Source organism: Pseudopodoces humilis, chromosome 20 (genome assembly GCF_049639895.1).
Source record: "Pseudopodoces humilis isolate 2021_Gansu_Grassland_sample_001 chromosome 20, ASM4963989v1, whole genome shotgun sequence".
Lineage (NCBI taxonomy): Eukaryota > Metazoa > Chordata > Aves > Passeriformes > Paridae > Pseudopodoces > Pseudopodoces humilis.
In genome coordinates, this window is record NC_142219.1 from 4482880 (window position 1) to 4506005 (window position 23126).

The window sequence follows — 23126 nt, forward strand, 5'->3', positions numbered from 1 at the left end:
CCAAGCTGGAGGTTTTCCCAGCATGGGGGGGAAGCATTTTGCCATCTGCATCAGTGCTGGTTCCAACCCACGGGGGCTCGTGGGGGCTCTCAGCCCCTTCCCTGCTCCCGTTGTCCTGATCCATGGATCGTGTTCGTTCTGTGGCTCCTCAGCTGAGCTTCCAGAGGGGTTGGTCTGTTTTGCAGCTCATTCTGCACAGGGACTTTTGTGCCTGCCTTCCTCAGTTTGAGGGAAATTCACTCAAACTGACCCCGCTGGCTGTTGTTTCCTCCAGCTTGGTCAGCGACAACTCTGTTAAAAAACCAAAACTAGGGTGAGAAGAGCTGCAGTGGGATTTTTTTGGGGGCAGTGAGTTGTGTTTTCTGTTGATTCCTTCTCTAGTTATGGACTCATATTTCATTATTTCAGAGCTTTGGTGCTAATCATTAGATAGGAGGTAAAAATCTGTTGAGAAAAACATTCTTGCTCTTCCTCTTTCTGCTGGCACCACGCTCCCTGAGCTGCCTAAAAATAACAGGCTGGGAAAAGTGACTCCCTAGAGTATTATTTAAGCTATTGTTTAATTTAAGCAGAAGATCTATGTGCTGTTGGCATTCTGGACTAATTAAATAGTCCTCTGAGGAAATAACAATGAAGGCTATAAAACTTGGTTGGGAGTAAAGAAAAGCACCTGAGTTTTTGGCTGTGAAGTGAGCAGGGATGACTTTTCTGAGCTGTATCATGAGAACTGTGATAATTTTGCTCTGTTCTGGTACCTTGATGACAAATAATGTGCAGTCAAGTAGCAGGGGCATCGTTACTTGGTGGGTTTTCTGTAAAAGCAGGGTCACAGGTTGTTTGTTCAAAGTGGTTTTATTCTGAGGTTCTGGTTCTGACCTGGCAGCCACCACACAGAAGTAGTCACCACCAAAATTAGGAAGTTGCCTTCCAAACAAAAAATGACATTTAAAATGCTGTTTGAAGACTTATCTTCTTCTTCCTCATGGTATTTCTAATTTTCAGTACAGGCTCAGCCTGGGATGTGGGCTGTGGACAGGCTGCAGGAGGTTTTCAGGGGCTGTGGAAGCCCTTCTGTCCTTGTGCAATTCTGTGATCAGTTAAAAACAACACAGAACCCAAACCACAAGGAGACATCGGAAACTGTGTGGCTGTAAACTGAAACAGAAACCGTTAATGTGAGATATTTCACAGGGGATCTGCTCCTCACACAATTCTCTGCTCGTACCAAACGGGGGTGGGGGGGACAGTGAAAGAGAAAATCCGTGCTCTGAGCTTTCTAAAAGTTGGCCTGTTTTCCTGTTTGCAATGTTTTTCACCAAATGAGTGTTAGATTTAAGATGTCTTTATTATGTTATAATTTCAGTGTTACTGGAAGCTACATTTCTTTCAACACCCTCTTATTTTGTGGTAAAATAAAATACTTGGCATGAATTACATTGAAGATCATTTTGAGGGGTATTGCTGAAGCTCCTGCTGTAGATTTTATGTGCACTGGAGTTGTCTATCTTGGTGTCAGGGATAAAGAGTATCCAAAGGGACTTTGAAAATGCATGTATTCATTTTGGATTTTCTTTTGATGATAAATAATTGAGCATTTCTTTGTTGGGCTGCAGCCTGATCCCCCTGCCTGCCTTTGTGGGGGGTTGAAGATGCTGAGTTGTGTGATTTCCCAGGGGAGCTGCAGATTAAATCTGAGCATTAAAAATAGGAAAAATATATACCCTATCATCTGGAACGTCCCATGATGGATAATGTACACATCCTGGTAGATTAGCATTTATATGCACTGCAGTTCTTGAAAGATATAAGGCATGGGGAAAAAGTCTTTTATCTCAGCAGAGCAGTGCAATTATATAGTTTTTAGGTTAAATTATCAAGAATTCAAGAATTCCAGGCAAACTGTGGATTTTGAACTGAAGTAGTATCATAGGAGAGTATAAAAGCTTGTTAAGGAATATCACTCTATAAGAGAGAGAACAAATAAGAAATCATTTGCATGACATTTCCCTTGGATGTTTCCAGGGAAGCTTACAGAGAACAAACACAAACACCTACCCTGATCTCTTGCCAGAGATGTGTTTGGTTTGCCTCTGGAGAATTCTGGAGAATTGCCTGTAGGAGAATTCATTCCTTTTGGATGAGAGGGGGCACTGGGTGGTTGCTTCAGCCCTCTCCAGTCTCTTCTTGAGCTCTCCTTGCTGTGGCTTAAAACTACATGAGGGAGGTTTAGGTTGGATATCAGGGAAAGGTTCTTTCCCCAGAGGGTGCTGGGCACTGCCAGAGCTCCAGGAGTGTTGGGTCAGCGCTCCCAGGGATGCACAGGGTGGGATTGTTGGGATGTCTTGCAAGGCCAGGAGTTGGATGATGACCCTCTGTGTCCCTGTCAGCTCTGGATATTCTGTGGTTAATACTGTGCAAAGTGACTTCCACACCAAAGGTGGTGTTTCCTCTCTGCTTCTCCTCACTTGGGTGTTCTTTGCCTGTTCCTGCTGGAATATTTTCCTTGAGCACTGCCACAGTTCGCACACGATCCTGATTTCCACTTCTTCCCACCCAGCAATTCCCCAGTCAATCCGAAGCTGTTGCACTCCCATGGAGTTTTTATCAATGTGTCTTGAAACAGTTCATGGGCTAATGAAGCCTCTGAACAGCACTGTGAAATAGGGCAGTGTTAGTTTGCCGTGTCTGTAAGGTGGCATAGTAACAGCTTTAATGAGTTTTACCTGCATAGCTGTGTGTGGCTAATAAAGCAGATCCTCTGGGCCTGCCAGTGCTGCTCATTCCCATCAGTGGGATCACTCAGCAGCAGCAGGACAGCTCAGAACCAGCACCAGTCAGTGCAGTATGAATTACTGGAGCTATTAAGTGTCACCACTTTCAGGAGTGCATTTAAGGGATAGAGAGGTCAGAGGTGCAGAACAGAGGAGCTGGAGAGCTCTGACTCTCAATTACCCTATTCCCAGATGCTTTTATTGGTCCATATCAACATCTGTCCTAGAAAAGAAATATCCCTGGCAAACCCCCTTCCCTGACAGTGTCCTGTCCAGCCAGGGCCTCTGTGACATCCTGCTGTCACCTGTGTCCGTGGAGGTTGGATAGATGGGGTCAAAAACATACAGACTAGTTTCTTAATGTGTCTAGGTACTTCTGCCCTTGATTTCTGTGGTTAAAAGAGGAAGAGCAGCAGAACCATTTATTTCTGAGTCTCCAGCTCACAGCAACTTTCTTAGAGTGCCAGAATGAACCAGAGGAAGGCTCAGAAATTCCTGTAGGAGAATCAACTGGGCTCTGTCACTGTTGTTTTAGTGGTTTTGCTGCTCTTTACCTAAGTGCTGTGTGTATTTACTAACTGAATACTGTTGGCTTTGTGTTTTGACTTTGACCACAGCACAACAGTTCCTCGATGCTCTGGCTGAGCAATTTGGCTCTTCACAGTGGTTCAGATACTGAGCAGAACTTGCTGAGGCAAATGCTGGCACCAGGGGCTTGAGAACACCCTTCGTGTCTTCATCATCACTCCATGTCTTCATCAAATGATCTGTCACCTTGCTCCCACTGAAAGCCACACCTGGATCCAGGCCCTTCCTGAGGAGCAGAGCTGCAGCTCCCAATGGAGTTTCTGTTTTCAGTAATTGGTAACAGTGGAGTTCGTATCTTAGAGCAGGGCAGTAGGAAAAGTGTCTTTCTCAGTAATAAAGGGATATTGGCTTGTATTATGTAATTAATTTTAAAATGTTGTATAATGGAAAAATACTGGTCAGGAAAATAACAACTTTCACGTCCTTGGTAGGGCCTGAATTATGATGTGGGGAAAGAACAGAGATAACAAAACCCAATCCACCACCATGAGGTTTTTAAGCTGCTCCTGGTTGTTAGCTTGCTCACAGCTTGCTGGTACCTTCTATTACCAGTTGCAAAGGGGTGGGAGTTTCTTCTGTTTACAAGTGAAGAGAAAAAGAAAACCTCAAGTGCTGTGTATTCCTTGATGGGATTTTGTGAAGGAATTTAATCACATTCTTTGGAATAACTGATTGAAATGAAATACTTCTGTGTTTAGTGGTCCTTATAAAAATTAGAATATTTTTGTGTATTTCTGTTTAGTGTTTTTACTCCTCCGTCTTTCAGAGGAGCTTTTTCTTGTGTAAAACCCTCTTTTTTCTTTCACCTTTGATATGTTGAATGCCTTTGATACTTGACTTCAGTCAGCTGGAATCTGCATGTTAAGTGAAACCAGAATATGAAATATAAGTAGTAAATATGGTTCAGAGCTAAGTTTTCCCCATTATTTTCTCTCCATGGCTTCAAAAAATGATTGATCACACAATCAGTATTCAGAGCTACTATTTCATAAGGATATTCAGAGACTCCCTGAGTGCTTTGGGTTGGAAGGGACTTTAAAGCTCATCCAGTTCCACCTTCCACTATCCCAGGTTGCTCCAAACCCTGTCCAGCCTGGCCTTGGACACTTCCAGCGATGGACCAGCCACACCTTCTCTGGGCAGCCTAAATAAGGATAATTGAATGCTTTCAGTAAGTCTGTATATTCACTGCTTGAGATGCTCTACCTGTGTGAGGCTCAGGCTTTTGAGGTTTGACACAGAATTTGTAAATACCCCTCCACTGTGTCCCCAGTGTCATTGCTGGAGGAACAGCTCAGCTCTCCTGCTCCTCTCCCTGCAGGAATCCCAGGCATCTACAAGTCTGGTGTTTCGAATGAGGGCTGAGCAAGCTTGAAAAATTATTTTCCTGGGTGAAAAGCTATTGGAAAAATACGCCTGGAAATAAAATGTTTTTCTTTGACAACACTTAAAACCTTTTAGCCAAAGCTTATTTTCATATAATGATTTCTAGACGTCATTAAACAAGCTACCTGGCAACTTGCAGCCTAATTTTGAGCTCAGTTTGGTTCTGTTCTAGGGAAATTGTTCTGTGCTCCTCACCATTGGATGCACGTCCTCATGAAATACAGTTTGTTCTTTTCCCCTGCTTTCTATGCACAGGAATATGTTTCAGTCTGTTACAATGTATTATTTTTAATGCAAAGTGAACGAACATTAGGCTCAATTAGGAAAGAATGGATTAGGGAAAGGAAAGTAGTGGAATGTGTGGTGCTTTCTGGGCTGAGAGGATTTTTGTGGCTTTGGACCTTACCAGAGCACAATTCCTGCACAGTTTTGCCTGGTAATCTTTGTTCCTGGAGGGGGAAATTGGTGGTTCTGTCAGTTCTGGAGCTCTGAGGTGGCCTGAATTACTCAGTGCTGTGGCAGCTCTGTGTGGGCACTGCACAGAACAGGAGTCAGAGCCTGGCCTGGTGTTCTGTGACACTTGCAGGCTGGTGGGAATCACAGTTTTTACATGGTTTTGGTTTCAGAGTAGACTTTGTCCCGATGCTGGTGTCTGTGACCCAGATCTGTGTCCTGGTACTGATGGATCTGAGGGTCACTGAGGGCTATTTCAGGAGGTTGAACACAGCCACAGCTGGATTTAAACACAGCTATGCTGTAATGTCACCGTGCTGTGGTGATGAGCTTTGCTGTCCTATGGCAGGGATGGGGAGGAGATGCCCCAGAATCCCAAAATCATTTGGGTCAGGAAATCCCTCCAAGACCATCGAGTCCAAGCTGTGCCTGATCCTCAGCCCAGAGCACTGAGTGCCACATCAGGCCTTCCTTGGACACCTCCAGGGATGGGGACTCCAAACCTCCCCAGGCAGACCCTGCCAAGGCCTGACCACCCTTTCCATGAGGAAATTCCTGCTGATGTCCAACTTAACCCTCCTCTGGCACATCTTGGGGTCATTTCCTCTCATCCTGTCCCCTGGCAGCATTGTCTGTCCCCCACCTCAGTTCAGTGACCTGGGGGGTGCACAGAGCAGGATGTGAGATGTCCCTCTGGCCACGGCTTCTTGCTGTTGTCCGAGTCCACCAAGCACGAAAAATCCTGAGGGACATCTTGGAGCGACTGAGACTGGAGACCTTTAAGTGCCCTAAGCAGGGTCAGACCCTGTGTTGCAGACTTTGCAGAGCACCATCCCACATTCCCAAAGCTTTTCCTGCCCGGGAGCCGTTGGCCGGAGCGCCGGGAAAGGAGCCCGTGTCTGGTGCAGATGTCACTGCTGCTTTGTTTGTCAGGATTCTGTATTTATACACAGCACGTTTCGGGAGGATTTGGAAACAGCTTGATATTTTTGTTCTCTAATTTGCTATTTTGCCTACTAGAAAGAGGCTACATCAGCATTTTGGACCATGTTCAGGCCTGCTGTAAATAGATGCAGCTTCCTTTCAATCAGTGACATTGTGAACGCTTGTATTGGGGCTAAACATGGCTATTTTTAGCTCTGCTCTCTCACCTAGTCACTCCTGTTTGCTTTTATAAGGTTTTTATTTACTCCTGTTAAAAGGTTACTTGTATCAGATGCTCATAAAATTCCAGTTAGAATTAGTTAAGTAATTTTCTCCGAGTGTTTTATGATGGAGTTCCTCGTTGTTGTTCTGGTTTATTTTATTTATTATTCCGTGCTGTCAGCTAATTGACAGGGATGAAGAGGTGGTGCTGTGGCTGCAGGTGACATTTAGACTGCTGGAGGAGGCAGAGGCCGGTGCTGGCCCCTGTGGCTGCTGTCCTAGGGGATGTTGGCAGAGCCACAGCCTGGGAGCAGGGCAGGAAAATGCCACGGAAGTGGAAAATGAGAAGGTGGCTTTAATCCTGATGAGTGGCCCTAGTGAGGCCACATCTGTGTTCAGTTCTGGTCTCCACTGTTCAAGCAGACAAGGAACCCCTGGAGAGGGTCCAGTGGAGGCCACAAATATGATGAGGGGTCTGGAGGGTGTGACTGGTCACCAGCAGCATTTGTGTTCTTTGATTGTGGGAAGGGCTGAATTCTGGAGACAAAAACCAGGGGTGGAGGGGTGCTATTGATTAGAGTCAGGATTTAATGCAAAATTCCTGTGAAAAACATACTTGTTTAAAATAAATACTGAAGTAAACATTCATGTTCTGTTTTAAAGAGATGGGTTAACTTAGCTCCTCTCCTTGTGCCCTCCAAGCTTGTGACAGGGAAGAGCTCTGGGAATATCTGGTTACAGGTGAGCTGTCTGACCTGAATCTGCTCTCCCCATCACCCAATCCCTGCCTGCTTGTCAGCCTCTGGTGAGCACTACAACCCTCAAAGTTTGCCTTCATCCCTCCTTGAAAGCCATTTTGCCATGCTAATTAGAGTCAGTGCAATTCATGGCACTTGGCAAATTTGTCTTAGGATTGTCTACACAAAGCTAAAGGGGAAAATGATTGTCCAGAGACTGGGAAGGAGGAGGCTGGGAGCCCAGAGCAGCTGGGTGCTGCCTCGCACTCTGTGTGTGTATTATTGATATCATCCATCACTTTGGTGTTACCAGAAGAAGCTTTAAAAAAATATTTTTCCTTTCCCTTAACAACCAATGATCTGGTTGTTGCAGAAATTATATAGTTATAACAGAAGGAATCTTTAAAGCCAAAGCTGTCAGCATCTTTATTTCATAAATAATTGCTGGTTCTTTTTAGCTGTTACTTAACGCTATCATTTTATTAATTCCTGCTTTCTGTTCCTGGGCTTATTTTTCTGTGTGCTGTTAACTGTGCTTATTGTGCTCCTCGTCAGCTCTCCCTGAACTTCTTAAAACTCCTGTCACTTACTCAATGCTGCATCTGTCACTTCGTTGTGCCATTATGTGAGAGCTGCAGTTTCTGGCTGATCATTTTTCACTCAATCCAAGAGCAGCAGTAAAGGAGGAGATTTCCTTTGTGTTGCAGGGGAAGTGCAGGGTCTGTTGACAGAATGGGAGGTCGAAACAGAAACAATTTCAGTCTGGGGAACATTAGGCTCTATTTGGATTTGTCTGAATCATAGAATCACAGAATGGTTTGGGTTGGAGGGGAACCTTAAAGATCATCCAGTCCCATGGGTAGGAACACCTTCCACTCTCCCTGGCTGCTCCAAGCCCTGTCCAACCTGGCCTTGGACACTTCCAGGGCTGGGACAGCCCCAGCTTCTCTGGGCACCCTCTGCCAGAGCCTCACTACTCTCACAGGGAATGATTTATTCCATATATCTCACCTAAATTTCCCTTTCCCATCTGAAGCCATTGCCCCTTGTCTTGACTCCAGTTCCTGATGCAGAATCCCTCTCCAGCTTCCTTGTAGCCCCTTCAGATCCTGGAAGGTGCTGTGAGGACTCCACACAACCTTCTCTTCCCCAGGCTGAGCAGCCTCAGCTCTCAGTCTGTATATTTTAGGTATATCTGGGATTTTGCGGTGCAGTGCCAAGGGGCCTCGGGGAGGAGCAACCCCGTGTCCTGTGGCTGCATAAGCCTCTGATTGTTCCCTGTGCCATGGGCTTGGGAACCTCTTCTTTCTCTGCCATAATTAAATTTAAAAAGTTTGGAAAATACTAAGCAGGGCTGGAATGTTTGGCGTGGCCTTGCTGGAAATGTGTGTTGGTATATTTTCACACTCCTCCCACAGTTGTCTTTGTGGTTTATTGTTGTGTTTTTTTGTTGTTTGTGGGTTTTTTTGGGCCCCAGCCAGGAGCTGGGACCAGGCCAGGGATTTTTCTTTCACTGCATTCAGCGCTGTTTGTGCCACTCTTCAGTCTCTTAATTACCCAATCTTCTTTGGTTCATTGTCCTAGAAAAGTTCAGTCCATTCAGCAGGATTCTGCTCCCTGCTGCCGCTGGTTCCGTCATGTGGGAAATAAGGAATTGAAGTCAGCTCCTGAAATTTCACTTTTTGTCCTCAGAAAGCCAGGCTGGCAAGGAGAGGTGGAGGTGCACGGTCTGGCTGGGGAGCTGGGGGACTTTGGGTGGTTTTGGCAGTGATGGGGACATTTGTGACACAGATTCCTGTGTGAAATTCCAGGGTAGCAGGTGCCAGCTCAGAGGCAGGGAAAGACAGTGCTTCCATGGGATGAGGCTTGTGACAGAGCATTAAAATGCTCCTAATGGAAGATTCTCATCTGCAGCCTGCTGGGGTCATGCTCTAAATTACTTGCAAAGGAACTGTAAAGACCCTGATGTAATTTATTGAGCAATAAAACCCATTAGAGGTAACATGAACCGGTAATTCTGAAATGGGAATGCAGAAGAGGTTGTGCTTCATCTGTGAAATGTAGGTAAATCTCTTGCAAAAAACCCCAAAATGGTGAATAGTGTCTAGTTTTTACTGGGGGGGAAAAAAAAGAAGGAAGAAAATGTGGTCTGTGAGAAGGAACAGGATATTTTGGTGCATTATGGAAACGCCTCATAAAATCCTCAGCAGGTGGAAGCAGTAATGGGCTTAATACACCTGTGGGCTGTGAGGCAGGCTTGGCATCCTTTTGTGCTGGGAACGAGGAGCTGGAATCAGAATCCTAAACCTTGGCAATTGGGGATGCTCACACAGGTTTATCCAGCCCGTGGTGGAACTCAGGTGGTTTCATGAGCCCTTTTACTAGACATCAGCGCAATGAGACAAGGTTTTCTGATTTTTCTGGTTTTCTTTCCAGGATTTCTGCTCTTTAAAGACTATTGCATGAATGAGATCGATGAAGCTGTCCCTCAGCTGAAGTTCTATGAAGAGGTAAGTGCTGGTGATGGAGGTTTGGGGTTGTGCAGGGAGTGAGGCTGAGGGAGGCTGTCCAGTTCCTCCATCAGGGAATGCTGAGAGGGACGGAGAGGGTCCATGGTGGGGAGCAGTGTGGATTGCTAGAAAAGGAGCTGGGATGAAGTTGCTGGTGTTGGGGTGACACTGAGACCCTTCAGATCTTTTCCTAGGAGTTTACCTGTAGAAAAGGCAGCAGGGCACAGCTGGAGGGATTGTGGAGGGATGTGGGGTGCGAGCTGCTCAGATGTTCCAGGAGCTGCCGTGGCAGGGCTGCAGAGGGGACACGAGAGGTGGCCTTGGATGAGTTGTGTCCCTTGTCAGGGGATACCCAGTGAAGGAGCTGACAGGCACTGTGCAGGGCATGTCCCAAATGATCCATAATTCCAAGGAATGCCCTGGCCCTCTCCAGCTTCTGCTGCTGCACGGTCTGAGCTCCACGGCTCTATTCATTCGTTCCCTGTTACATCTGTGGCACTGAATAAACCCCCAGTGAATCCTCTGCAGGTGCTGATTTCAGGGCAGACCTGCCCATGCCTGATGCTCAGGGTTAATTAGAGCTGGGATAGCCTTGGCTGCCTCACTCTTGAGCTGAGAATTTAACTTTTTTCTTGCTATCAGCACAAACAGCTGGTATCAATTTGGAGATCAGTCCTCAGCAAGACTCCATTCCCCCACTCAGATCAGATACCTGCTGTCAATAAAGAACCTTTTTCTGTCATTTCTATCTCTTTATACACTTGAAGATATCACTGTCATAAGTAATCCAAAAAGGCCTGTTGTACCAGATTATTTAGCAAGATATTTTTGGCTGCCTCTTTATCTCTGAAACAATTCAAAATTGTATTTTTAGGTTATTAGCAAAGTGTTGCCTCAAAAGAATTTCAGTGCTTTGTCATGTACTTCTGGAAAAATCCCATTAAAGATATTTAAAGAGAGGTTCATTGTGTTTTCCTCTGTGACATACCGGATCCAGGAGCTTTTCCTTTTTTTATATATTTGATTTACTTGCTGCATTTATTACACATAGAATAATCTGAGTACATTGCTACATTAAAAATCGCTTGATGTAGAAGAGCTCCGTACTCCAGGGATTTCATATCACTGCAGCTGGAGTCACGATCAGGCATTTAACAGGATGAGTGATTCATCCTGATCAGTTTCAGAAGGAAAAGAAAAGGAATTAAAAAGAAAAAGTAGAGAAAAAAAAGGAAAAAAAAGGAAAAAAAGCTTCTAAATACTTGAAAACAAATTCACTCTGATCCCAGTTTTTGAGCAGATCCTTTTGATCTCTGGGGGAGCTCTGCTGAGACCCCTCAACACTGGCTGGGGAGTTGAGTCCTTTAACAACCAAACATTGAGGGACAGGAGGTTGTACTCAAATAAAACAATCAGATATCCATCAGGCTTCCCTCCTGTACTGCTAATTATTTTGTGTCATTGCATTAATTAAAAGTGTTTCTTGGGCAAAGACGTTTTGAGTCATTTTAATTATAAATTGGTATCAAGGGGGAAGCAGCACAGATGGCAAATCGGGGTGGGACTGGTGCCTTATCATGTCAGCAAACAAGAGGAGTACAGCTAGAAAGATACTGAGTTTAATTAACGTTCCACCTCCAGAGGTAGGTTGATTCCAGTTTGTCTCTTGATAATTGGATTTGATGATCTTGGAGGATTTTTTCCCAACCTAAGCAATCCTGGCATGCTGTGGCACAGAGCAGATCTGCTCACTGCCAGGTATCTGCGTTCCAGGACTTTGCAGGCTGGGGAAGTCCAGGAAGTCACGGCTGAGTCTTTCCCCTTGCATGTTTTTTTACATTTTGTCATTCCTGGAAGAACTCTTTCCTTTAATACGCTCCAGAGGACCTGTGGACTCGGTGAACTTTTTTTTCTGGAGCTGGTGGTCAGGTTTTGTTCTGTAAATTAATTATCTGGGATTGCTGTTTCAGCTGGAACGTGCTGATCTCTTATAGCACATCTGAGGAGATGTGATGTATTTTGTAAAGCTGTCTTTTAGCCACCTTTAGGGTTCAGATCCACGGTGTAGCTGAGCTGTATGAACATTCTGAAATGTGCTTTATATTTTTTCTTGGACATCTGTGCTCGATGTGCTGTGATCAGGGAATTTTTGGGTTGGAAGAGCCCTCTCAGCCCATCGAGTCCCCCTGTTCACTCAGCACTGCCAAGGCCACCACTGAGCATGTCCCCAAGTGCCACAGTTAAATCCCTGCAGGGATGGGGACTCCACCAGTGCCCTGGGCAGCTGTGCCACGGCTGGAAAATTCCAATATTAAAGGGAAATCCCAGCTGTAATTGTGCTGTTGCAGGTGATTTTTCATCAATAAAGAAAATGATAAAATAAAACTTCAGCCAAAGTCCCGTTTTGAGGGAGAAACCACTAGAAAATGTGTGGTGTGTGCTTGTCCTTGTGCTGCAGATCAAGGAGTACGAGAAGCTGGACTCAGAGGAGGAGCGGCTGTCGCGGAGCCGGCAGATCTACGACACCTACATCATGAAGGAGCTGCTCTCCTGTTCCCACGTGGGTATCCTGCCCTTTCCCCCTGCCTGGCAGCAGGAACACCTGCTCTTCCATCCACAGGGTGCTCTGGATTCGCCTTTGAAATCCAGAATGATGCTTTTTTTAATTTTTTTTTTTTTATTATTATTTTAAAAATTTTTTTTGAGGTGTAAATTGCGTGCTGCAATCTTCATTTAACTTAGTGGCACACAAAGGAAGTATCAGGAGATTTTTTCTGGTTTATGTTTCTTTAGACTAAATGTCTGTTTCCAAAAGGATGAAATAAATGCAAGGTGTGTATATAGAGATGTGGCTAAAGTCACTGAAAAGACACATTTCCTCCAGCTGAGGTTTGGGCCCGTTGATCTGTTCTTAACAGTTTCACATGTTCTTATTTGAAAGAAGGATTTGTTGTACCCTGGTGGTATCATGCTTTGGGTGGAGGGTTTAAGCTTCTAGTTTGTTGTTTTGGTTTTTTTTTTCCCCAAAATGCATTATTTTATTAGTAAAATGTCCATGTCTGCTTCTGGCTCTGGAGCTGTGCCTGTAAATGGGATTTTTCATGGATTTGTTAAAGGAGGATCATCACCCTCTTTGATTTTTACCTTCCTCCTCCTCATCCTCCCCTCTCCTGCCTTTCTGCTTTAGAATAATCCTGTTACCTGGATCATTCTGCACGTTTCACACAATACCTGTGGGAGGCCCTATTGATTCTCCTTGGGGTCGGTGTTTCCATTTGGGGAAAAGAAAAACAGTGCTGTGACCTGAAATGAAACTCCTGACAGTTCCAACTGTTTGAAATCTTCCTTTTTCTTTTCCAAAAGCCTTTCTCAAAGCAAGCTGTAGATCATGTACAAACACATTTAGCCAAGAAACAAGTGCCAGCCAGCCTTTTCCAGGTGAGCTTTCACAGTCTGAACATTCAGCTTCTGTGACAGAAAGTGACTTTCTAGATATTGTTTAAAGAGACAGAATAAATGGGACTGGTACATATTCTGTGCTGTAAGTGGGACTGAAATGCTTTTCCAAGTCAAAATTACAATTTACTCTTCTTATCTATAATATTTTCAAGCACATTTAGAAAAGCAAACTATACCTTGGTGTGTGAACAGAAGAGTTTTTATAGTTGTGTAATTTTAAGCCATTAAATGATTTAGAGTAAATCACTTTCCATCAGGAAGATGCTCATCCTGTCAGGGTGAACTGAGCTGCAACAGTGGAGAAATTGTCTTACCCATCGTGGGGGTGTTTGTAAGCTTAAATGTCTTTTATCCAAATCTGATGTATTTTTATATGCTGAAAAAATGTGGAGGTTGCCCCTGCCTGGTGTCTCTTGTGCTCCTGAGCTGTTCTGGCTGTTGCCATGAGCTGGGAAGTGGTGATTGCAGTTCTGGGTGACGTCTCAGCACTAACTGGGGGAAGGTTGGGCCATCACACACCCAGGGAAGGGATTTCCCTGGAAAAAGTCACCTGTGATTTCAAGGTGCTGATCTCTCAGCAAGGGCAGAGAGGAGAGAAGCACCACAAAGATGAGGGAGCAGCTCTGGGAAGTTTGGGTTCCACAGGGGTGACAATTTATTGTTTAAATACATTTGAAAGAAGAACTTTTTGCTCCCACACCCCTTAAGGTTTTCTAGCTCAGAGAAATATTTTGTGTTTGACTTCAGGGCACCTGCTCGCATTGCAAAAGCCAAATAAAGCTAAAATGCTTTGTTGAGGGTTCTTGAGGACAACCCAGGAGCTGTGTGGGGCCAGCTATATAATGGATGGGACTGAAAAAAGCCATTTATTGTCTGCTTAAATACTAATTGTGTTTCCTCACCCTTTTTAGCCATATATAGAAGAAATTTGTGATAGTCTCCGAGGAAAAATATTTCAAAAATTTATGGAAAGGTATGAACAGGGAATATTACCTGAATTATCTGCCTAGTGTAGTGGGAAGGCAGGTCCTTTCAGTACTGCTGTAAATAAGGCTAAAAATGTGTATTAATGCATGATTAATCAAATGGAGTTTCTCATCAAGCTCTGTAAATACCCAGCTTTGTGGCATATCCTGATCAATGTCGGGATGTGTGAGTGGAACAGCTGGAAAGCTGAGGGATTTCTCAGTCTCAGCAGGGAGAGGTTGGAGTTTGGGCTGTGAAAAGGCAGAACTGGGGTTTTGGGGGTGTTCTATGAGTGCCCATCTCTGGTGGTTTGGGGCTGGGCCCCTCGAAATGAAGGTGTAATAAAGAATTGCAGGCACATGTCTGGCTCTGCAGAGCAGCCCTTTCCTGCTCCTGTGTCTGGCTCTGGAAAGCTCAGCTGCCACCCAGGAACACCCAAATCCATTTTCTAAACTGGTTTGGTGCCATTCTGTGATAATTATAAAAATGCCTCCATAAAACTGTTATTTCTTACTTTGAAAATAAATACTTAATTATTCATGTAGGGATAAGCAACTGTTTTATTCTTTTTTTTTCCCCAAGCCTGTGGTATTGCTGATGTCTTCCCTATTTTAAGATAAAATGAGGTTAAAATGTTCCTTGGAGTATATGGAGGTTCATTAACATAAATCGAGCTGCCTGTGTTTTCTTATAATTATCTTTCTCTTGATGTAATTTAAATGTTTGTTAGCTCCAAATGTAGTTGTTTAAAAATTGAAAACCATCTTTGAACGGTTGAAAACCGTGCAAGAGAGACGTGGGGACACACTGAACACTGCCAGGGATAAGGTTATCTGCTCTCTTTCTCTCCCAAGGATGTAGAACATGGAGTGTGCTCTGCCTAGGAATTGTTTTTCTTGGTGGGGGTAAGATTACAGTTGGTGAAAGGAAGGCTGTCATTTATTAAATACCACCCCACGCCCTAGCTCAGACTAGATTTTAAATATCAGAGTCTTGACATTTCCTGTAATACTCTACACAATAGTCTCAGACAACTTTTAAACTTTTTTTTTTTTTCTTTTGCAGTGACAAGTTTACTAGATTTTGTCAATGGAAAAATGTAGAGCTAAATATTCATGTAAGTACTTACAAGTATATTTATCTTGTCAGAGGCTGATACAGGAAAGAGAATGTTCAGTTTTGAATCCTGCTCTGCAAAGGCCTCATTAAGGAGGGTGGTGGATGTCACTGCTCTGCTATTCTTAGGCACAGCCCTGATGATTCCTGTCTGGACGTCCCCTCTGCCTTCCTCAGTTAATAGAATTTTGATTTTTTAATGGCTGAAAGAGCTGAACTGCCAGAATTGCTGCTCTTTATCAGCCCCAGTCCCTGTCCACGTCCCTTTCCCACTCCAGTCCTGCCGTGACCCCAGCACCCTCTGAGCCCCTTCCCTCGGCCTCTGCTTTTGTCCCTCTGCACTTCTCTGTGACAACTTGGGCTGCAGAAATAGCCCTGAATGAGACTGGCAGTTTTTGGGAGCAGCAGCCTCATTCTCCTTGTTGCTACTTTGTGCTGTAGTGCTTCCAAGTACATGGAAGTATCAACAGTAAGGGGCTCCTTTTCCAACACAACAAATGCTGTTGAATTACAGTTGAGGATCTCAACACATTCATGGATCATTTAGATGTTTTCACAGTAAGTTTTTTTTAATGCTGGAAAAATGAAGGTCTTGTTTTGTTGTTTCTGTTTCCATTTGCAGCTGACTATGAATGATTTTAGTGTACATAGAATAATAGGAAGAGGGGGATTTGGTGAAGTGTACGGCTGCAGAAAAGCAGACACTGGAAAAATGTGAGTACACACTACAGCAGAGGTGATTGTAAACTCTGGACTATTGAGGAAATCCTTCCAATCCTTTCTTAGGAAATCACTGGAAAGCAGCATCACGTTGCTGTAAAGTTCTTTGTAATGAAGTTTCATCCCCAGAGGTTCTGATTCCTGGCTCACTGCAGTTTGCTCTTGGATCCTGTTCCATGCCATGCAGGGGCTCAGTCTCACACAGCTCCTGGGCACATGGAAATATCCCGTCAAAACCAGTGGAAAATGCCCATGTGTTAAAATCAGGTGTGTGCTCCAACAGTTCCTTGGGTCAGAGCCCATTCCCAGTGTGCTGTTCCTGGTTCCAGGCATCAGTGCCATGTGTGGTGAAAGCAGTGATCCCATTTGGAAGGGGATATCCCACTGCTGCACTTGTGCTTCCCAGAGCTCTCTGTGGGAGCACCAGGCTCAGCCCTGGGTGGGTTTTTTATTCTTTTTGTGGTCTTACCATTCACACACCTTCCCTGATCATCAGATTTCCATTCCTAGGCATCATTGTCCCATTGTGTTCTGATCTGAACATCTGGGCATGGATTTAACCAGTTGTTCTCAATGTCAATCCATTTCTTTATTTACACCCCACCCTTCCATCTTGCTTTTCTCCTGACAATTTTAGTCCACAGCCCATCCTTAAGCATTTTCCTTCCAAGTGAGCAGGGCATGTGTGAGGTGCCCTGTGTCTGGTTCCAGCTGGCTCTTGTGTGTGCCTGACATCCTTGTTAATAATAAACTTCTGACTCTTAACAAGTGGAAGACATCTTAATGTTGCTATTATTATATTCAGTATTTCTGCAGTGACTTCAAGTATTTATATTAATACTCTTACTAACAACGCTGGCTTTATTCTTGCTTTGGTACTTTTTGTCCGTGTACAATTCATTCATTTGTCCATGTACAAAAATAAACATTTTATTTAGCTTGAGGCACGCTCAGCAGGCAGTTCTCAGAGTCCCAGCCATCTCCATGTCTGAGCAGGGCTCTGGCAGGAGGTGGATAAACCCTTGGGAAGTGAGAAGGACAGGAAAAGTGAAGCGAAGGACAGGTTTTATCAGATACAAATAGAGCAAAGGGAAGCGAAATGTGGGAAAACCAACCTTCTTTTTCAAATTTGAAGCAAAAATTAAGATGAGGTTCAGCTTCTGGGTAGAGGTTTGGTTTAGTTCTTCTTGATCCAAACCCTGTGTGCCCATCCCTGACCCAGATGCCATCCCCTCTAGATGGCTGCCTCTGCTGCATTGGAGCCTGCCAGCAGCGTGGGAAGCCTCCCCTCCCTCCCAGGTAACACCAGCAGCGTTCACTGAGCACCCACACACCTGAGGCTTCTGCCAACCACCCCTGCCAGCACCTCTAGAGGGGCCAGAAGCAGCATTCCAGGGACAGCAGGACAGCCACAGACTTGATTTGGGACAGGTTCCAAGAGAAACTGTGTCTGCCTCATCTCTGGAAGTGTCCAAGGCCAGGTTGGACAGGACTTGGAGCAACCTGGGATAGTGGAAGGTGTCCTTGCCTATGAATTTAAGGTCTCTTCCCACCCAAACTATTCAGTGATTCTGTGATTTCCATCAGCCTTGAACATCCCCAGTGCCACTCTCCAATCAGGGCAGGGTTAGGGCTCATTTTTACTCACCCTTCACAGACTCCTCAGCAAGAACACATGAATATATTCCCAGCCTGGAAACTTAAAATTCACCCTCACTCCCCCGCTCCCAACACACTGATGTCAGGAATGACGTGGCTGTTTCAGGGAGCTGCAGCCAAGGTGAGGCCCCAGGGCTGGATGGGGATGGGCATTGAAGCACTGCTGGAATTTGGTGTTTTCCTAAAAATCCATGGGTGCCCATGTCTAGGAGTCTTCTGTGGAGGAACACACGTGTCCTTCTCACTGATGTCTATTAATGAACACCCCACAACGTTTTGGAAGAATACCCAGCCTGTATCATATCCTCCTGTGGTTGGTGGTTGTTAGGGTAACATCCTTTGTGAGCAAAATTTTATTAATTTGTGTAGCACAGATGGTAGAAGACTAAAAAAGCTTTCTTGTGTGTATCTGACCTTTTTCTGAGTAGAAAGAAAATTAAGGAAAAAAATAATAAATAAATAAATATATATCTATAAAAGACTCAGTGTGTGTTCAAGATATTGCTTTCCTGGTGGAGCTGAAACTGTTGGAATTAAATTGAACCATAACAGAGTTTCTGTTATTTAATTCCTATGGCAGATCCTTGCTTGTAGGTATGAGAAAATGAATATGTGTTGTGTAATTCCTATCTCACTGTGATGGTTTGGACATGGAATTATTTGTTAAAGCACATTTCTCTGTCAGGAGGCTTCTGCTGGAAATATGTTAATTCTGGGAGATTTCTGGAAGTTTTGTATTTAGCCTGAAATGATGTTTTTAGTCCTGGGTTTAAGACTTTCAGGAGCTTGCTTGCAGGATCCTGTAAATGTGCATGGCCTGACTGCCAGTGAATAGTTCTGATAGAGGAGATTTTTGTTGCTTTTTCTGAGTGGTTGTTTTGTTTTTTTTTCAGGTATGCAATGAAATGTTTAGATAAGAAGAGAATCAAAATGAAGCAAGGAGAAACATTAGCCTTAAATGAAAGAATTATGCTGTCTCTTGTCAGTACAGGAGTAAGTATCACTGTGTTATTCTTTCTTTCTTCCATATAATGTAAAAGCTGTTACATATAATGCATATTCCATCAATTCCGTTGAGTGAGATGCAAAAATTAACCCCCACTGGAGCCCTCCCCCTGATTCTTGCAATGTGTCTGAAATGAGAAGGGAAAACCAAACTTGCTTGATCAGTTTGGGTCCTACAGAATGAGCATCCTTGCTGCAGAGGCTTGAGGGGGTGCCCATTTCTGAGGTAATTCATCCTCCCACCCTCCTGACTTTTTAAATATCCTTTTCTAAGTATTTTTGTTTGAAACTTTTCCAAAACACGATTCTGTCTTGTAAAAAAGATTCTTCTTTTTTTTTCTATATATTTTTAACTATAGTTAGATAGTACTTTGTGGAATCGAAAGTGCTAGTGCAGACAAGACTCCAGTTCATCTTCCCTTTCCTGTTACTCCGATATCCAATTTTTCCCTTTTTGTTTTCTATGTCCTGTAGCTGAGCCAAGTTGTACCAGGCCAGTCTGCCCATCTATTCTATTTATAAACTGGATTAAAACTGGATTAATTAGAATCTAAAGTGGAAACCATCACTGGTGTGTGTAAAAAGCCAGGACCTGCCTGGTGTTGGCTCCCCAGCCCTGGGGCCTCTGGGTGGTGGCTGAGGTGTGTTGGGCTCTGAGAAATTCCAGGCAGGATTGGAGGTGGCTCTGCCCTCATTGCAGTGACACTGTGGTTGCCATGGCTACGGATGATGCTGGCAGGAAGGTTCACTTCCCTCACCTTGCGGTGCATGAATTAAACACTCAGTGTGGGAACACATCCCCCGTTGCCAGCAGACACGGGAGGGATGAGCGGGGATCCTGGGTGGTTTTGTTCCAGGCTTGTGCAAGGAGCAGGATTCCCAGCAGGGAGCAAACAGTGGGCTTTCTTCTGAGGCACCAGGGCCGTGTCCCCAGAGATCAGAGGATCTTTTCTGTGGGACAGATCTTGAAGGTCCTCAAGTCCAGGCATTATCTCTGCACTGCCACGGCCACCATGAGTGGAGCCAAGGCTCCAGGGAGAGCTTAGAGCTCCTTCCAGTGCTTAAAGGAGTTCCAGGAGAGCTGGAAAGGGACTTGGACAAGGGAGAATGGATTCCCACTGCTGGAGGGATATTGGGAAGGAATTCTTCCCAGTGAGGGTGTGAGGCCCTGGCCTGGAGGAGCTGTGGCTGCTCCATCCCTGGAAGTGCCCAAGGGCCAGGTTGGAGGGGCTTGGAGCAACCTGGGATAGTGGAAATTGTCCCTGCCTTGCAGGGGTAGAACTGGATGAACTTTAAGGTCCCTTCCAACCCCAGCCATTCTGGGATGTGTGATTTATCCCTTCAGACTTTGAGAACAAGTTACCTGTTTTCACCAGAGATAGGTTGTGGTTTGTCCACGTGTGTCAGGGTTCTTGAAAACCAGTGGGGAGTAGGAGACTAGACCAGAAATTGAGGCAAATGAGTAATAATTGTCCCATTAACTCTGTGTTTCTGTGGCTCCAGCACTGAATGTGAATTTGCATGTCTAGAGATTCAAAGAGAAAATAGTTCAGGAGCTGCTGGTGGAGGCAGTTTTCTCAGAGGCCAGCACACAGTGAGGCTTTGAGCAGGGGGAGCAGCAGGAGGAACCATTTGTTTCTTTTGTTAAGGATTATCAGCTCATTAGAGTGACATTTCTTTTAGATTCTCAGAAATCTGAAGGACTTTGAAGAGAGGTTTTGTACAAAGTGCTGCTCATTCAGGTCAGGTACACCTGGGCAGGAGAGGCTGGAGCACTTGGAATATGCAGAATGAGACAGGTTTTGAAGGTGATGGAATAAGAGAATTCCTTCAATCCCTGAATAGAAGCTGGGAGGCTGCAGTGGCACATGGTGTGCCCGGGGACAGTTCTGTGCTGCTCGGGGCAGAATGGAACTGGGATGTCCATCACAGTACAATTAGTCATTTAATTGGGAATCCAGATGTCTCTGCAAAATGCATAAGAACAGCTGTGCAGATGACACAGCTGGCTGTGTAATCAGTTCTGTTCATCCACCTCAAGCTCTGGAATTCCTCAGCACTCCTGGAGCAGGGACTCCACGCTGGAGTCGGTCGTGGCTGCGTGCTGAGAGCAGCTTTCCATGGCCCCATTTCCAGTGGGTTCAGGAATACAACAGGCACCTCTGCAGAGCATCTGGAGCCTCTTGGATGGGCCTGGTGGCACCAAACTGGGCTCTGCAGGGCTCAGTCTCCGTTGGTGCCTTTGCTGTGTCACTGTGGTGTAACGGGGACAGACTGTCACTGAGCTTTGGGTTTCCTCTTCTGCAAGACACAGGCCCCATCTTCCCCTCCCACAGAGACCTTCAGGCTGGAAAGGCATTGTGAAATCCTTGGAAGGTCACAGAGTAGGGAAAAGACTTTACTTTCAGTTAAAAGAAAAATATATTAAATTTCTGTAGTAGCCAGTATTTGGCCTGATTTCTGTTCAAAATCTTCAGCATGGAAATCACCAAGGCAGTGATGGACTTTATGAAACCAGCTGGTCCCAAGGTGCTTGTGGAAGGGAGTGGTTATTCCATGAATCCTTTCCTGAGGGTAGGAGGGGATCATTCCATCTGTCTGTTGCAATTCCAAGGGCCATGCAGGGCTGTGACTCCTCTCAGTTGTGGCTCCCAGTTTTCTCTTTCTAAAAAAAACCCAGCAGTTCAGCTTCCTTACCCAGATCTTGAGATAATTTTACTGATGGCTGGATTCAAGATTTCCTCCAAGGGATGATAAATAGAATACCAGAATATCCTCACTTGGAGGGCCCTGTTTTCCAGGGATTCCCACCCATCATGAGCGGGGAGCAATAACCCTCTGAGATCAATAATCTGTTTTTTGGAGCAGAACAGGTACTTGGTTTTAATGTGTTTCAGTCAGTGACTGACACATCTTTGAGTGGCATGTCAGGACAGAGCTGCCCTCCAGTTAAAATGGGACACAGCTGCTCTGAGCACCTTTGTCCCCATTTTGCTGTCACTTTGTGCCCCAAAGCCGAGTGCTTGGCTTTCAGTGAACAGCCAAAACCAAATGTTTCCTCCTAGAGCACTTTTGAATGTGCTAATGTCTTTAAAATATCACATTCCTATTTTTTTTTATGGTTGCTCTAATACTTTTTTTTTTTCCTTCCACATGATTTATTGCCACAAATTTGACTTCAGCAGTTCTCTGGACTAAATCCAGAATTGTTTGGATGTAAGGAACTCTTTCCAAACTGGTCTTAATTCACACATTAATGTCGTAATGTTGCTTATTTTCATTAGAGCAGAAACTTGACTGCAATGAAGAATTGCTCTCCTGGGGAAATAGGTTTTATTGCTTTATGTGTCCTTTAAAAAAATAATTGTATGGTGGTTTCTTTTTTTTTTTTTTTAATGCTGTAAAATACTCTTTTGCTGTGGATTTTGTGTCAGAAAAATACAGAACTGCAGTACAGTTTTTCTCTCTGTTAAGCAGGGATGAAAGGCAGCGATGAAATTAGGAATGCTCGCACAAAAATGAGTTATGCATCACATTTACACTTCCAGATAACTTTCATTTTTAAAATCCATAAAAATATAAGCAAGCTATGTTCTGATGTAGAAAAACCTCTTTATTTGTCTACATGTGGTGTTTAAAAATTCTACCACTAAATCCTTCTGGGTAGTTAGATTGCTCTAAAAATTTAGGAGCCCTGCTTAGGCACACTTCTGAATTACCCAGTCGATGCAGGAAATTAAGTTAATAATTCTGCTAAAGCTGCTGTTGTGAAGTTAAGTGGCAGCTACAAAAGTCCCCAACACAGAGTTCATAACCAGAGGTGGTATCCTGTGTTAAGACACCACATCAGGCTCCTTATTTTTAGGGCCATTTAGGAATTTGGCTTTTTTTCCTGGATGTTGTGCAGGTGTTTCACACCCATCCCTCCCCTCTGCAGGGAGTGTTTGTGGGGAGCAAAACATAAAGTGCAGTGGGGTTGGAGAAGGGAAGGATGTGGCGCTGTGGGGATCCCTGGGGTTACAGTCAGGTCTAGAAACCTTTATATTTCAACCTCATGGAAGGATGAAGGGGCTCTGAAGTGTCCCTGTCCCTCCCTTTCCTCTCTCCGGAGCCGGCCCGCGCTGCCCAAGGCCGCCGTGTTTTGCTGTTTCTAAATTGGGAAGGGAGCGAGTTCCTGTCAGAGATTCCCAGAGCTTTCCCTTGTCCATCCTGCAGCACCAGGAGTCTTCCTCATTGTTGGAGTCACGTGAGGCCACGCTCTGCTTCCTGCGGGGTGGCCTGGGCTCCTCTGGGATCATCTCCCTGCCGGCCTCGGTACTTTGGGATCAGATGTGGAATGGGGCAGCCCAGCCTGGCCTGGAGCCCAGCCATTCCCAAATGGATCTCTGCAGACTCACCAAACAGCCCTGCTTTTGTACCACAGCCTCCCGTCAAGGTGTCCCTGCCCATGGCAGGAGGTTGGAATGAGATGAGCTTTGAGGTCCCTCCCAACCCAAAGCAGTCCATGGTTCCATCCCGTATGGCTTTGGAGAAGTTGATGAGGTGACAGCCACCCCCTGGTCTCTAGGCAGGAGCCTCCTGGCTTGTATCAGCAGTAGTGTGGCCAGCAG

The 23126-nt window shown here is 44.9% G+C and overlaps 1 protein-coding gene across 2 annotated transcripts in view; it reads left to right on the top strand.

The window, feature by feature from the left end:
- The window catches only part of GRK3 (G protein-coupled receptor kinase 3), a 59377-nt gene that overhangs the window by 18131 nt on the left and 18120 nt on the right, over positions 1-23126 (top strand). For both annotated transcript variants that reach the window (XM_088064909.1, XM_005524329.3), the window contains exons 3-9: positions 9518-9591; positions 12050-12151; positions 12955-13029; positions 13962-14023; positions 15082-15133; positions 15755-15846; positions 18405-18504. In XM_088064909.1, coding sequence (XP_087921035.1) covers positions 9518-9591; positions 12050-12151; positions 12955-13029; positions 13962-14023; positions 15082-15133; positions 15755-15846; positions 18405-18504 — 557 coding nt within the window. The remainder of the gene's footprint in view (positions 1-9517; positions 9592-12049; positions 12152-12954; positions 13030-13961; positions 14024-15081; positions 15134-15754; positions 15847-18404; positions 18505-23126) is intronic.